Source organism: Brachypodium distachyon, chromosome 2, assembly GCF_000005505.3.
Source record: "Brachypodium distachyon strain Bd21 chromosome 2, Brachypodium_distachyon_v3.0, whole genome shotgun sequence".
Taxonomy (NCBI): domain Eukaryota; kingdom Viridiplantae; phylum Streptophyta; class Magnoliopsida; order Poales; family Poaceae; genus Brachypodium; species Brachypodium distachyon.
The window spans coordinates 14,796,514-14,811,938 of record NC_016132.3 but is presented as its reverse complement, the minus strand read 5'-3'; the positions used below and the strand labels follow the sequence as shown (position 1 = coordinate 14,811,938).

General features: G+C 42.7%; 1 protein-coding gene and 1 long non-coding RNA gene across 2 annotated transcripts; one reads left to right on the top strand and one right to left on the bottom strand.

Moving 5' to 3' along the window:
* The first annotated feature begins 2,672 nt into the window (after positions 1–2,672).
* LOC112270961 lies at positions 2,673–4,068 on the top strand. The gene is made up of 3 exons (XR_002963684.1): positions 2,673–2,843; positions 3,729–3,847; positions 3,948–4,068. It is a non-coding gene; the product is annotated as an uncharacterized LOC112270961 (long non-coding RNA).
* Positions 4,069–5,688: 1,620 nt separating this feature from the next.
* On the bottom strand, positions 5,689–8,799 carry LOC112270939 (protein SPEAR1-like). Its single transcript, XM_024459647.1, has 5 exons — positions 8,421–8,799; positions 8,174–8,278; positions 7,415–7,482; positions 7,235–7,325; positions 5,689–6,073 (listed from the first exon to the last, which is right to left on the bottom strand). Exons 1-5 carry the CDS (start codon positions 8,628–8,630, stop codon positions 5,957–5,959), a joined length of 591 nt encoding a protein of 196 aa, XP_024315415.1. The 5' UTR covers positions 8,631–8,799; the 3' UTR covers positions 5,689–5,956.
* Between the last annotated feature and the right edge of the window lie 6,626 nt (positions 8,800–15,425).

Here is a 15,425-nt window from a genome sequence, read left to right as displayed (position 1 = left end):
GAAGAAAAATAAGTAAAAGATGATTAGCAGCACGAACCTGAAGTCAGAAACCTTGTATCATTCGGCTGGCATTCTATAGCTATGCCCGAGCAAGCAAATAACACCCTTTGTCCTACGCAAGATTCATGACTTTAATAATTTATAACTAGTTTAAACTTCAAATATGTTTCAAGAGAACTAAGAAGGGTACAAAAGCATAGTCACCATTGGACAAAGCAAGGGAGACAACACTTCTAGACAATTTTGAAGCAACTTCTTCAGTTAGCTCACTCCAGACACCTTGACTAAAGTCACGAAAGCTGTCTATTTGCTCTTCAAATATACAATCCGAATGCAAGATACCTAATCAACGAAAAATGATACAACACAATTATGAGTGCTCCACCATAGCTACAAAAACATGTTGGAGAAAAGAAAGAACCAGCAGACCTGAAATCGTAGACTTTTTTTTTTGGAAAGGGAAATCGTAGACTCAAGTGTCTCTCCACCATCGTAAGCTCTTTTATTTTTATCAGAGCTTCTTGTCAGGTAATCACCACTTCTTTTAATGCGTGGCATATTTCCAACACTGCAGCAGCACAAAAGAAATTCCAAATGAATAAGTAAGCCACTACTACAAAACGGTGCATATGTGACGAGACATCAGTGGCGGGCCTTTCGCGTCCGTCACTGATGACCGTCATCAGTATCGGTCCTTTTAGGCCCGTCACTGATGAACTCTCATCAGTGACGGGCGTCGTACGCCCGTCACTGATGATCAATCATCAGTAACGGGCCCGGGAGGCCTGTCACTAATGGTTCAATGCGAAAATAACAAGTGGCGGGCTTTACATCTAGGCCCGCCAGTGATGACCCCTGGAAAGCTTTGAAGATTGAAAAAATTATAACTAATTCATAAAAAATCATAAAAATGTGTTTTTTTATAAAGTCTTATCTTTTTGTTCTTAATATAGTGGAACAATAATATCAGATGTTAACATTTCAAAAATGACCTATGTAGTACAAACTTGTTATTTCCCATAGTTGAAGTTTATTTTTAGGCCAAATGACCAAAATTTTGTCCATTCCTATGCCACATTTCATGATAATGTATCCATTTTTTTGTACAACAGTGCATATTGTCATGACAAACAATATTGCTAAAGGGGTTTACAAATTTTTAGTCAAAAAATGATTTTCTATTTTCCAAATACAAAAAATGAGGTATTTTGTGAAGCAATTGCTCTTAATATTGTTCCAAATGGCACTTAACCAATTTTCAAACAAAGTAGGACTTGTTTCAATGTTAATGTCCAAAGATTTTGAATTTTCTAGCTTTCAAGATACTTTTATGTGTTTCAAACCAAATGACCAAAGTGTTATATAAAAGATTGATAAATGGTGCAAGAAATGGGGTGATTTGTGCGTGTTTTGTGAAGGAAGTACAATTTATATGGTTCAAAATGACCTATGTCAATTTTCACACAAAGTAGACCGTAATTTTAAACTTATAGACCAAATTAGTTATATATAATACCTGTATATTATATAACAAATTAAAAAGAATAATATGACACTTATCAGTGACGGGCCTTAGGCTAGAGCCCGCCACTAATGCTGGGCTGAAACACCAATTTAGGCCCAGTCGGTTCCCAATCGTAGGGTTTGGAGGGCGCCCTATAAAAGCCCTAGCTCCTCTCCTCCCGCACATCCCTCCTCCCCCGCCGCACATCTCCTCACGGTGACACCGCCCCCCGATTCTCTCCTTCCTCCACCCCGATCTCCCTCCCTCCTCCTCGATCTCCTCCCTGATCTGGCTCCCTCCTCCTCGATCCTCCCCCGCCCCTCTCGCTTCCTCCACAGCAGCGCCCGCTCCTCTCCGTTCCTCCATCTCGCACGACGCCAGGAGAAGCAATAGCCATGGAGCCAGAGGATCTTGAGTATCTCCATCTCTCTCTTTCTCCCTCTCTCTGATCTCTCTCTCTGATTTCTCTCCCACTGAGTTCTCTCTCTTAATTTCTGCAGATGGAGTGCCTCCATGGAGTGCAGCCGATCCCCGCCACCGCCGGGAGGCGAGGAGGCCGCCGCCTCATGGGGACGAGGAAGCCGCCGCCCACGAGCCCGCCTGCCTCCAGATCTGCTTCCATCGACCTCAGTTTGTACTCTTCCCCTCTCTTGCTTCTCTCCCTCTCTCTTCCTCTCTCGGTTCATTCTAAAGCCCCCTCTCTCTCTCTCGCAGATTTCTTCGTGGCTCGCTCACGCAGCATTTTTGGCAAGCAGATTTGGTGTTTTGCTTTGGTAATATAGGATCTGTATGCAATATCTGATGTCGGATTTAATGCATTGGTGTCCATAATGCTGCTTGTGTATGTACAAATGTTGTGTTATTAATTGTGTCATTTGATTTGTGATCCAGTGAATACGCAGGCCTGGTGCCTGCTTTTTTTTTAATTCTCAAAATCAATATCAGTATCGGTCGGGGAATTGAGACCACCACTGATGCTGCTGATATCAGTAACGGTCGAGTCGGGCCGCCCGCCACTGATGATATACACATCAGTAACGGTCGCAGCGACCGTTACTGATGATACCCATTATCAGTAACACGAAGTTAGTAACGGCGGCCCCGACCGTTACTGATATTGTTTTTTGACCGTTACTGATAAATCTTTCTGCAGCGGTGAAGCATATAAAAGCATAAGCAGCAAACGAAGGTTCTATGAGCAACTCTAGCAGCCGCCCTATCCGATGCCCCCATCCGACTCCCAGAATTCAGCCGCTTCACATATCCGGATATCCCTTCCGGAATCCTCAAACTCGGCGGGCAGCTCGGGGCGCTCCCCAATCCCCAAACGGCTCCAACGGTAAGCTCCCTCCCGCCAAGGTATACTCTTGCTTCCTCTCTCTGGCTCGCGCTCCCGCTGCCGCCGGACTAGACGCGGCTACACGGACCGGGCCACCGCCGCTCCACGACGGACGAGAAGGGGAGAACAGGAGGAGGTAGAGAGAAGGAGGTCGGGCACCCAGAAAGCGAAGTGGATACGGCGCCCGGCGGCGGCTGACGGAAGCTGTGGCGGCGGTTGATGCGACCAGGGACGGAATCACGGAAACACAATTTCGATGAGCAGTTGAGGCGAGCAATAAGTAGGCCGGCGGCGAGGCGGCGACGAGACGAAGCGGAAGCGCCTGGCGTCTGACAACAAGGCAACAAACAACCGAACAGACAATTAAATTTGCCCTACCTTGTCGTAGTTCTCTTCCTTTCTTTTTTTTTAGCAAAACCTTTCTTGTTTATTAGAACGTCATTGTTCTCTTCCGTTGTGGGCACGCGGTCTGTGGGCTTGCAAGTTTCCTGGATCCGGGCTTAGGACAGTTGGGCTTAAATTAGTCGGGGCAGCCAACAAGGGGAACAGAATCAGTAGGCCTGTTTACCAGCCTCCTACCTATTCCTTCCATCCCATATCAAGTGACTCAAATTTGTTTAAATATGGATATATCTATACCTAAAAAACGTCTAGATACATGTAAATAGAAAGTCACTTAATATGGACGGAGGAAGTATTTGCTAACCCATCTAGAAAAAAACTTAATTGCTAAGATTTTGGATGGGGAAATCTAGAAATCATATGTCAGCTTAAAGATAAAAACATGCCGCCGTCAGCAACCAGCATAGCTGCCTACAAAAGATTGAAACAGAGCAGTCAGTTTAAAATCATCATGTAATATTGATGCACTTCAAGCAAACACAGGTGTTGCTATGGCTACCTGTGGTCGGAGATATGGCGGCGGCGGTGTGGATCGGGAGATCGGAGCCTGACGGGCGGAGAGATCAACATTATTACATTATTTGTATGGTCTAACCATTCAGGTGGCATCTAATCTTCGCCCACTATGAATTTAACATTGTATTTTTTTTTAATAGAATTTAACATTGTATTCACCGGCTCTGTACCTGGTTGTTGCTTTAGAGAGTAGAAGACAAGCCAATGGTGGAGGCTGCATATTTGCAGTTGTAGCAAGCGGTCAAGAAAACTTTTATTACCTGTAATGGATGGCAGCATAACCTGCGTCTGTCGGCTCCTTGATGCATGTTTTGTCGCTTTGTAGGTCGTGGATTTTTTTTGGCTATGTGCATCTCGTTAGGCAGAGGCCATGTGTAAACTTTGTTTATTGGCTTGATATGACTTCTCAATTCAACAAACCTCCCTTTATTGGAAAAATAATGTACATCAGGAGCAACAAAAAGACAGCCCCTAATTTCCTTTTTCCTATGATTTCCAATTGAGAGGGCATTTTTTACTCCCGGCCGCACCACACCTCCTATCTCGACCCCACATTCTGCATTGAAATTCATGCCCGGCAACATAAAAATCTCTTCTTCCCCATCCCTTCTTCCCCGTTGTTCTCTGTCCTCGTCCAGGTCATGGCGACGGGCGGCGCTGCTCGCGGCCGCTGTTGGCGTAGGCCACGGCGGCTGGGGCAGACCAGCTCGCGAGCGGTGCAGCCCGCAGCTCTCTCTCCTCCACATCTCTCCCTGTCTATTCCTCTCTCCTCCACATCTATGGCCTCCCCCACTCTCTCTCTACCCCATACATATGCTCCATGTGGCCGCGATATGTGGCGGCCCGGCGATTCTCAGCCCGTGGCGGCGGCATGGTGGCGGCGGCTATCGGCTACCACGCCGCGGCGCCATGCCCCCCCCCCCCCTCTCTCTCTCTCTCTCTCTCTCTCTAGGTTCTGCAATTTCTGTATATGCACTGTAGAACGCGGGTGTAGTACGCTCGGAGTAATTGAACCTTTCCCTTTCCAATTTGCTTGCAGTATAATTTTTTTTGTTTCTCAAATTGCAATATTGAATTTCGAGTCCATATTACGTGACACGATAGGCTGATTTGTATCGAAACTGTAAAAATAAATCATATTTTTTATCACGAGAGTTTGGTCTACGTTATTTACAAGCTACTACGGGAATTAAATACTGAGATTGATGCCGGATCCGATATTGGTCCACTGCTGCGTATCACAAGGCAATAATATTGCAGTATCCAATTGGCCTTTTAATTAATTAGCATCGATCGAGCAATGATCATCATGTACAGGAAAGGGGAGGCATGAAATTAAGGACGATATCCTGTTGAAGAAAGCTTAAAGCTCGTTCTTGTTTTTTTTTTCTCATGACGCGTGCTTATGATTTCGCAGGATTAATTTGCATTTGTATATAGGTTATTAATTGTTACATGCATCCATGTATGTACTCCCTCCGTCCCGTATCAAGTGACTCACGTTTGTTCAAATATAAATGTATCTATACCTAAAAAACATCTAAACATATAATAAAAAGTCGCTTAATATATGGGACGGAGGGAGGGAGTATATATGCAGGACATGAAGCCTGTTTGGTTCCATTCCATAATGTAACCGGGTCCGAAGGATCCCTGTTGACAGAGAGCATGCATGCAGCCCATGATCAGTTGATCACCATCAAATGAGATGCATACGTACGTACTGTACGTATGTAGTGCACCAAGATCATATATGCCTGATCCAGGTAGCTCTGACTACGTATATTTGCTAGCCTAGCTTAGTTAGCAAGACCAGCTGCTGAATATTGTACTCCCTCCGTCTAACAAAAGATGTCTCAATTTTAACAAACTGATATCTTTTGTTGGACGGAGGGAGTGAGATTCTGCACCAGAAACACTCCAGATCTGAAATTAATGGCCGTCGCAAATTGCAACTGAAACTCAGAAATGGTATATAGAGTACATATATTAGCTAGCCAGCCAGCATCGACCTCACCAAATCAATGACCAGTCTCAATCTAATCTGCACGTACGCCTGCATATGCATTGCATTACACACAAAGAATCCAAATTAAGGATATCGACACACTGCATGCACGAGCCAAACCCTTCACATCATGTGGCATCAATGGATATGCATGCAAGCTAGGATCTTAACTGTAGGAAAAGGATCATCATAGCTTGAGCTCAAGGTCCACATCTTGTTGATCATCTGAGTTCATACTCGGGGATGGTGAGTCTACCGGCACCGACTGGTTTAGATCATAATGTCCCCTGAAGCAAACAGAATCCTGCAGACGATAGATAGATATCAGTTTGAACGAACATTAATGCATTGATCCTACAGCACTAGCTAGCACACTTGATTAATCGATTGCATAAGATTCAGGTCCTTGTGTATTTGTTGGAAAAAAAATTAGTGAAGTGTATGTCCAGCCAATTTAGGTCGGGTCATATATATAATTAATCCATATTCATTATGGATGTGTGAATCATTTTGATGCAGAGGCCGGAGGTCTCGACATCCTTTAAAAAAAATTCCATATTCATTCTCTTTCCAATTATTATCGTGAAATCAACAAGTGACACAATCTGAAGTTGTCGGACCGCTGCCACCAATTGAGTCTTTTATAAAAGTGAAGAAATGAAATCACCATATTCATGCACCTTTCCATTGACGAGTAAATCATCTATCACTTGAGGTTTGATCTTTAATTAGTGGGTTGGGGTTTCAACCATCCCACTAATTTACCACCCAAGCTATATTTTGGTCTCATTTTTACAATATGATTTGACTAATTTTACTTTATAATCTAGCAGCGTCAAATTATAGCCCGTGCACTATAGATATCATTATAATTAATATCCAGTCCCACCAAAATAAGCGGTACGTCAGCAGGTATTTTTTGTTCTCTGAAACTAATATATACCACAATAATTTGCCCTCAACAAAAATAAGTACATTGTATTTAGATTATTTTTTCTTGACTAGTATAAGAAAAAGAAAAGAGAATTAGTAGAATTTAGCATTACGCTGGGAATTTATATCCCTCAAGTCAATGTGGTACCTTGGTCATCACATGTTCTTTTCTGTAGATACATGGATATATATAGATGGCATGTTGAGATAACTAGCTAGAATTTAGAATTTTAACAATTGTTGTGCACCATATTTTCTAACAAACATATGGTCAGGCAGCTCGGGTCCGAATATATAGAGGCAAAAAAATTTGGTTTGATCCATATATTCAAATCATGATTTGCATTGAAGTGATATACTCCCTCCGTCCCATATTAAGTGTCGAAATATTACATATATCTAGGTGTAGATACATCCATAATTGAACAAATTTGAGACACTTAACATGGGACGGAGGGAGTATATTTCTTAAACAATCTGATTCAATCTGTCATTTCTAACAAATGGATGATCAGGGCGGCGGAATATATACCTCCGGTTCGAATAGAGGCAAGGTGATGGCGCTGCTGCTCGGTTGGTATGGTGCTCCATAGATAGCCGCTCCATGGTAATTAGGCGGCGATCTGAAGGTTTAATTACCGCATTAACTTTCTGCTTAGATCGCCCCGATCCTTGAATTAACACACAGGTTAACGGTAGATATGATATATACCTGATGAAGGGTGTTGATGGGGATTCTCCGTATCTCCTGTCTCCTGATCTGCCTCCATTATATGCCATCTGTGTACACGTCGACATTACAATGCATGAGAGGCTGGTTAGGTTGCACGTACACTTGGGCATAAATTTATGCAGCCTAGCTAATAATTAAGGCCTTCGATCACGTGCATGGAAGAATAAAATCTGAGATCTTTAGTTGCAATGATACTATTGTTCTTCTCTGCGGCTTCACACGCATACAGGTGATCAAGATTTAATCATGCATATCCTTGCCAGAGAAATATTTAACCCACATGTCATGGATGATCTTTTTGTATTTTCGCTAGCCTAATATACACATCAATTTTGTGGTACGATCGATTTTTTCGATATTTTTTTATGTCATTCGATCCTTAATTGCACCCGAATCATAACCGCAATAATGAAGATGGACCTTTAACATACAGATCAAGTTTGTCTATTTTTAAGATCTCGTGGGTATCAGTTATCAAACTATTTAAACAACTAGATTATCTTAAAAAAATAAAAATTGCATGCTTCATTTCTTAAGTACACGGATGTGTCTGAGAATATATATAGTACATACTAACCTAGCTAGTTAGCAAGAAAATTAGAACACTCGGCGATCAATGTTTTGGTAAATTAATTAGGCCTACAGGAACCGGTATGAACGTATAGCGCTAGCACTCTTTACTTAGTCGATATATTAACACTTAGTGAAAAAATATTCGAAAAAGCTGCATATATATACCAAAATTTTTGGATGGATCGGGTAGGGCGAAGAAACGTTGATGTTAGCATGAAAGGAGTTGGATGGACACGAAGACGAAACCGAGTTAGACGACCGTGCATCTTCCTGCTCTCCATCAATCAGTTGCAGAACCCCAAAGGGAAAACAACATCGAATCAGTAATTTAATTACAGCTATATCAACCAAGAAATCACAAAACTAAGAGGTCAAATATATGCGTGAACATGCAATTAAATCGATCGGTTACCAGGTTGATGCCACCAGGAGGCGGGTGGTGCAGGTACTCGGCCATTTCACTCTGCAGCCTGATCTTCTCCAGCTGGGCGACGCCGAGGCCCCTCTGCGGCTGCCTCGGCTTGTCGGCGGCGGCGCCGGTGGCCTTCTTGCCCCTCCTGGACCCCGGCGACGACCTCACCCTGCCCCACTCCATGCTGTCCCCTGAGTTGCTTGCACTCATGGATGGATCCTTCCCAGCTACCAGCAGACCAGGAGACCTAGGTAGCGAGGTACAAGACGACCAAGAATAATGGGGGTCAAGAAAAAGGCAGAAGGAGAGCTGGAGAAAGGAGAAGCCTGGGTGATGTGGAGAGGCCGGCCTTGATCTAAAGTGAAAGGGAGAGATCGCCTTACACGCCCAGTATCTCCCTCTTATTGAATGCAGACTCCAGCCTGCCTAAAAGAAAAATTGATCTCCTTTCTTTTTTTAAGCTAGATATATGTATATAGCGATGTGTGGCCGGGAGCAAAAAACAATTCTCCATTTTTATATTAGCAGAAGGAGCTATATTATATGGAGTGGCGTGGCCTTCATTGGTTTATGTAATCAGGCAATCAGCACCATGTGACCCCAAACCCTATCACTAAAACAAAAGGATAAAATGGATTTAATTAGATTATGTGTTCCACGGTTTTGATTTGCTAGGACATGATCGTGGAGGATCTTTGTCATCAAAGTGCTCCCTGCTTGATAACTTTTATAAAGTAATTTACAATAAGGTTCTGCTCTTTTTAATTTACTCAGCACTGGCACATAAGTGGAAAGGTAGGCAGCTAATTACTACTAAAGAAAAGTACTGTGTCCCCGGAGAGCGTTGGATCCCTGGTCTATAACCCGTAAAACCTAGAATTTGGGACTCACGATGTGTCAAATCTTTGAGTGATAGTAAAACCTGAATAATCTTGAACAACTCATACTTTTCTTCTACGAAAATGGGTGTTTTATCGATTTGAATCGTTGTACCAAGCCAGTGCAAGTGCAAAAGAGTTCAACATCTAGTCTCTGCATAGCAATTAAGATGCACATGACCGAACAAACATAAGAGTACACACATTTGTAAATTTTTTTTTTGCGCATACTCCTATATGATATGACCGAAGCAAAATAAATAGCTAAGTTGTCTGATTTTTAAGTAAAAGGATTAAATCTAGAGCCATTGACGAATCAAAAGCTGTTGGCTTAGTATCTAGATTTCATTTTACCCTTCTTTTTCATCATCCGTTCCGAATCTTAAAACACAAATAATATCCAACGGCTAAGGAATCAACTTATCTCTGACTAAAATTCATGCAACTTAGATATAACTAAACCGAAATAAATAAGAACTATGAGGCAAAGGGGCTTCTGTCTACAGTTTAGACCGACATCCATGTTACGTGAAGAACTCCTCCTTAGGCACCCGCGCGCTCTAGCAGCGAGCACGCACACCACCATAGCCAACTCTTGGTTTTTAGCAAGCTGAAGCAGATGCCATGTACGAAGCCAATGTGTAAAAGAGTATATAACCTATAACTAAGAAAAAAAAACAGTCTTATCAAGAATTGCACATGCCCTTACATGTAAGATTGACACCCTTTAGCCTTAGGTGCAGGTCCTGTGCGTCAGTGCGTGCAAGATCTTGTTGGCGATTCGGGGAATCAGAAACTTCGCTGGCTGCGCTTGGATCAGACAGACTGATCAGAGGCTCGATCAGACATACATGCATAATATACGGCCGGGGCAGGGGGCACCGTGGGTGGGGTGGGATCACAGTTTAGGTGAAGAGGATCCTCCTCGACTGAACACAAACCACACACTCTCCCGGCTCCCACTGCAACCATCTCATTGTTAAATGGTTTTTAAATGGTTTCACGCGTGACCTGGATAATCAATTAGCTAGCTTGTGTGCAGCATCAGCCAACACTCGAGGCACATATATATACTACGATTATGCACCCGTGGAATTGGTTTTCTGTTCCATGAAAGCTAAGCGCCCATTTGATTCAAAGGATTTCAGAAGGAAGCTCGGAGGCTTTGAATTCCAATAAAAAAATTATACTTGGGTTGTTTGATTCGTAAGATTGAATCTAAATGGTTTTATTTTCCTAAAAAAAACTGCGCTACATTTTATAGGAAAAATTTCATGCACTCCAACCACCTTGTTCAAATTCATTTGTTTTTCCTGTGTTCAATGAATCACTATCATGTTGGATTAATTCAATTGGACATGCCATTTCAATTCTGTGTTTTTTCCTATCCCGCGCGTGAATCAAAAAGACCCTAATTAAGCATCAAGATGATATAGGTTAATCGATCAGCTTCCATGCATGCTCTCAACCGAAGTGCCGGCGACTTGTGTGGCATGTCCGTTCCGAAATATTTTGTCTTAAGTCAAATTTCTTAAAGCTAACCAAGTTTATAGCATCTATAACTCGAAAATTAGTTTTATTAAATCTGTGTGATATATACTCCGTAGTATATTTATTTGATATCATGGATATTAGTGCATTTTTCTGTAGACTTTAAAAAGTTTGATAAAATAGAACATCTTATATTCATGAATGGAGGGGCCGGTACTAGTTAATTGCATTCTGTATGAAATTAGCGTATCATGCAACATTTGCTCTGCCGGTCATCGAATTCATTTCAGGTTCACTTCATATATAGCACTCCACTTACAAATGCAGGCGTGCAAATGGATCGGCCAGCTAGCAACCGAAACTACATGAAACAAAAGTTATATACAGATCAAGGACCGGCCAATCGATCGGCCGGGGCCTGATATGATTTTCAGTTTATATATTAATTAAAGGAAAGGATATGTGTGGAGATTTGCAGCTAGCAAGGCCAGCACCGGCTCCCTCGAACTCCTTAAAGGGGACAGCACCTAATCCTTGATGCATGGCGATCTTAATTGTCAATTCTTTGCCAAGTTAATGAGTACTACTCCTTAAAGATAGTACTACTATGCAATATTGTTCCCTAATTAGTGAGAACTCCATGCGTATTGAGTAGGTATAGGGATCGATCGATAGTGATCGAGAGCAATATGAAAGCTAGTGTGATTGATTAGAAAACAGCAGCATGCAATGCATGCTCCTCCATATTCTAGTTGCGTGTGTAGCAGCTTTTAGTTTCCAGACTATAGTTAATTATATTGGTTAGGCATGAGAATAAACTAGCTAAGTCAGCACCAATTTGGAGTTTAATTTCTTTGATAAAAGTTACCTTAGCCCGGCCAGCCTACAAGTGTAGGAAAGATGAAATGAGATGAAGTGTAATTAAGTTTGCTCTTTAATCATGATCCTGTAGTTACCTATAGTTTAGCTTGGACCAAGAGACCGTGAAGCATGTTGCGCATCTCCCTTCCTATCTACTCACTCTGTTCCCTTTTATAAGATGTCAAAGTTTGTCCTATGTCAAACTGTATTTATAAACAATACTAATCTATGTCAAATTTGACTTGCTACGAAGCTAGAACATCTTATATTTTAGGAACAAAGTTAAACAAAAACAAAACATGAGTAAATACTTAGCAGTGTGGTTTTGGATTAGCTATATACGTGTTCCTCTCACGAACACGAACATCATCCATGTTAGGTTTCGTTTGCAGTTACTCAATTGTGTTATGCTATATAAAAACCTTCTATAACAAAACTACCATGCGGAAGTAAAAGAAAGATGATGAAACAAGCAATGGATAGACAAAACCTCGCTGGACAAATGAAATTATTTTGTAATGTCAAATGAAGCTTTTCGTAAAAAAAACACATATGAAATTGCTAAAGCCCTTAAAAAACCAAATCAAATGGAGCCTTGATCGAGTTGTCATGCTAAACAGTTTTGCATGTCGCCAAAGGAATTTTTTTTTTAAAGGGGCACGACATATGGAGAGAAAGCAACCTTGGAGGAGAGTAAACAAAGGAAGAAAACTCAGAACCGCTAAGCTGCTTGCTGCTAATGTGAACGAACCTAGCTGGCTGGCTAGCTAACTTTCTGACGCCGTAGTTCAAGTCGTCTCTGCATTTTTCATGATTAATTCGAGTGGCGCCATCGTGTGCTAAGTAGTTTTGCTATAGCGCCTTGATTATCATATGTTCCATCTGATGGATTGATGGATCCATCAATCATCGATCAACCCCTCGTGCCATGCATCAATCACGTCAAGTCTATCGACATGTACAGGCCTTAATTAATTAATTAAGGCCCCGTTCGTTTACTCTCACACCGGCCGGGATAAACCGGGATATTTTAGTTTCTAGCTCAAATTTCCTAGAATCCCCGCCAATCCCTAGCGGGAAAACCACAACCAAACAAGGACTAATCAGGGTATTAGCGTGTGTCAGCGTGTTGAACATTGGCATCTTTTGAAGTCTCGAAGAGACCGTGCTCCGTCGTTGGTTTGACTTAAAAATTAATGGTGTGTTTGTTTTAGGGGCGAGCAAAGGTGGATAGAGATAGCCATGAATGGCATGGACAGGGATATCCATTTTTCGCGTTTGGTTGCTTAAGCTGGATGAGCCAGGTTTCTATTTGATAGGATGGACAAGAAATAGGTGGATGTGGCATGGTAGTTGCAGTAGCTGCCTCATTTGAGATCAGACGGTGAGATCAACCAGCATAGCAATCGTCGTGGTATTTCTTAACATCAATCAACATGGTAATCACCGGCAAAGGACTACTCTCTAAACAAGAAGAAAGATCCAGAGAGGACCACTGGACCAGAAGAGAGATCGAGAGAGAGCTGGGCCGTCAGAGCACAGAGTGGGGCACCAGACAGAGATGAGGGCTCAAACGAGCCGCGCCCCGCCTACAGCTTCTCTCGGTGACGAGCTCCCGGTGTTCTTCTCTACAGCTTCTCGCGCTCCTCGTCGCCGCGCAGACGCGCGTGGCCGGACAGGAGCCTGACGGAAACCGGAGGCCGGAGGGCAGGCATGGCGGGCGGGGCCGGACGCCAGGCGCTGGAGCAGAGGAGGAGGAGGCACGGGGTGCTTGTCCTGCGGCAGGAGAGGAACCGGAGGGTGGCGGTCGGCCTGTAACACCCCGATTTTCAAAACTCTACATATACATATGCATTGCATTTCATAAGCATCATATAACCTTTGCATTCAACCCCATTTAAAATCATAATTTTCAAACTCAGATGAACTCAAGAACAATGTGCCCTTTTATTTGAATCTTTTCTTTTACCTTTCTTTTGTCAATTGGATCTTAACCCACGAGGGTGATGTCATAAAAGGGTTTAACGCAATAAAGGTGCTACCCCATATTTTGGTGTTGGATTTGAATTCGAAAACACTAAAATATTTTAATAGCTAAAAAGTCCTAAATGCTAGTTTATAGGCAAAAGTATTTTAAAATATTTTATCTTAAGGGAATTCTTGTCCCAAGAGTTGAATCATATGAAGATATGATTTTACAAATTTTGTTGCATTTTATTTGACTCGAATTGGAGTTTTAAATCAAAAGTTGCATTCAAAAACAGAAAATAGAAATAGAAAAAAAAAAGAAAAAAAGGGGGGTATCGGACCGACCCAATCAGACCGGCCCACTTACCCGGGCGCCGCGGCCCATCTCCACACAGCGCGCCGCCCCTGCCACCGACAGGTGGGACCCACCTGTCGGCATCGCCTTCAACCTCCAACTGCCCAGACCAAGAATCCCAGCCATGAACCCGAGTCCACGCGCACGATTCCTCCGCGCACACGACCCCATCTCCGAAGCCGTTTGCGTCATATTAAAGCCCTCGATCTCCTCTAGTTTTCCCCCCTCCTCTCTCGCGCGATTCGCCCCCAGGCTGTTCTAATAGCGCGCCGCCATTTCGCCACTGCTGCCGCCGTCTTGAGCTTTCTGCCGACGAACCCCGAAGAGATAGCCGACGACACCTACCCCTTCCTTCTCCTCTTCCTCTTGCGCAGTTTTTGACACGATTACTTTTTATTTTGGAGCACCGAAGGCCGTCGCCACCAAGCTCACCCGAAGCTCGCCGTCGAGCCACCGTCCGACGTCCTAGGCCCCGCCTCCGTCCGTCCCGGGCAAAAGCGCGGCCACCATCGAGTTCGCAACGTCAAGCCGCACCCCTCCATTCCTTTCCCGAAGCTCGAAGCTCGCCGGAACGCCCGTGCCGCCGTACTCGAGCCACCGCCGCCGCCTCGCCTCGCCGGAGAAGAAAGCCACCGCCGCCGGTACGCCCCAGATCCGTTCCGTCCGTCCGATGGCCCATGTTTTAACTTAACCGAACTGGTACCAACTAATGAGAAAGCGCCACGTGTCACCCTTTTTAATAAAACCTTTTCTCGGCCGAAAATTAAATGGTAACTTTGCAAAAAAGCCCCTGAAACTTCAAATGCTGGTATCTTTTAAACCATTTGGCCAAAAATTATGATCCGCACCTTTTTGAAATCCTCACAACATGTAGAATCTTTTGGCACAGTTTAATTTTGATTTTGAACAAATTTAACAGAACCAATTTACAGAATGCTTAGTTATGGTTTAAAATTCATATGAATTGTTTTAAAATGATTTTGAACCTGCTAGCATGTTGTAAAATGTCTAAAGGTTATTTTTGTAAATAATCTTGCCTCACCAAATTAATCTTGCTCCATTTCTTATAAAAATCAAATAAGCTTTTAATTAACCTCACCTATGTCTGATACAAAGTATTTATTTTTCTTATTAGTTTATAATCTATCCAAACCTTTTGTAAAGCTCTTTAAAACAGAAGCTAAAATTGTTAACTTTAAAACCAACCTAAGTATGCATCATCATGACTAATGCATGATGGCATGTTTTTGTATTGAATAGCATGTTTATGTGTGTGTATTCTTTTATTTTAAATTGTTTGGAGTGTGAACCTTGTTGTTGCGAAGAGTGCGCCACAGCTTTGGACAAGGCAAGTTTCACTTTGATCATTTTCCTAATATTTTTACTATGCACTAGTTGCTTTATTAGTTGCATTAGGAATATTATTCGTATCTATGCTAGCTATATTTTGTT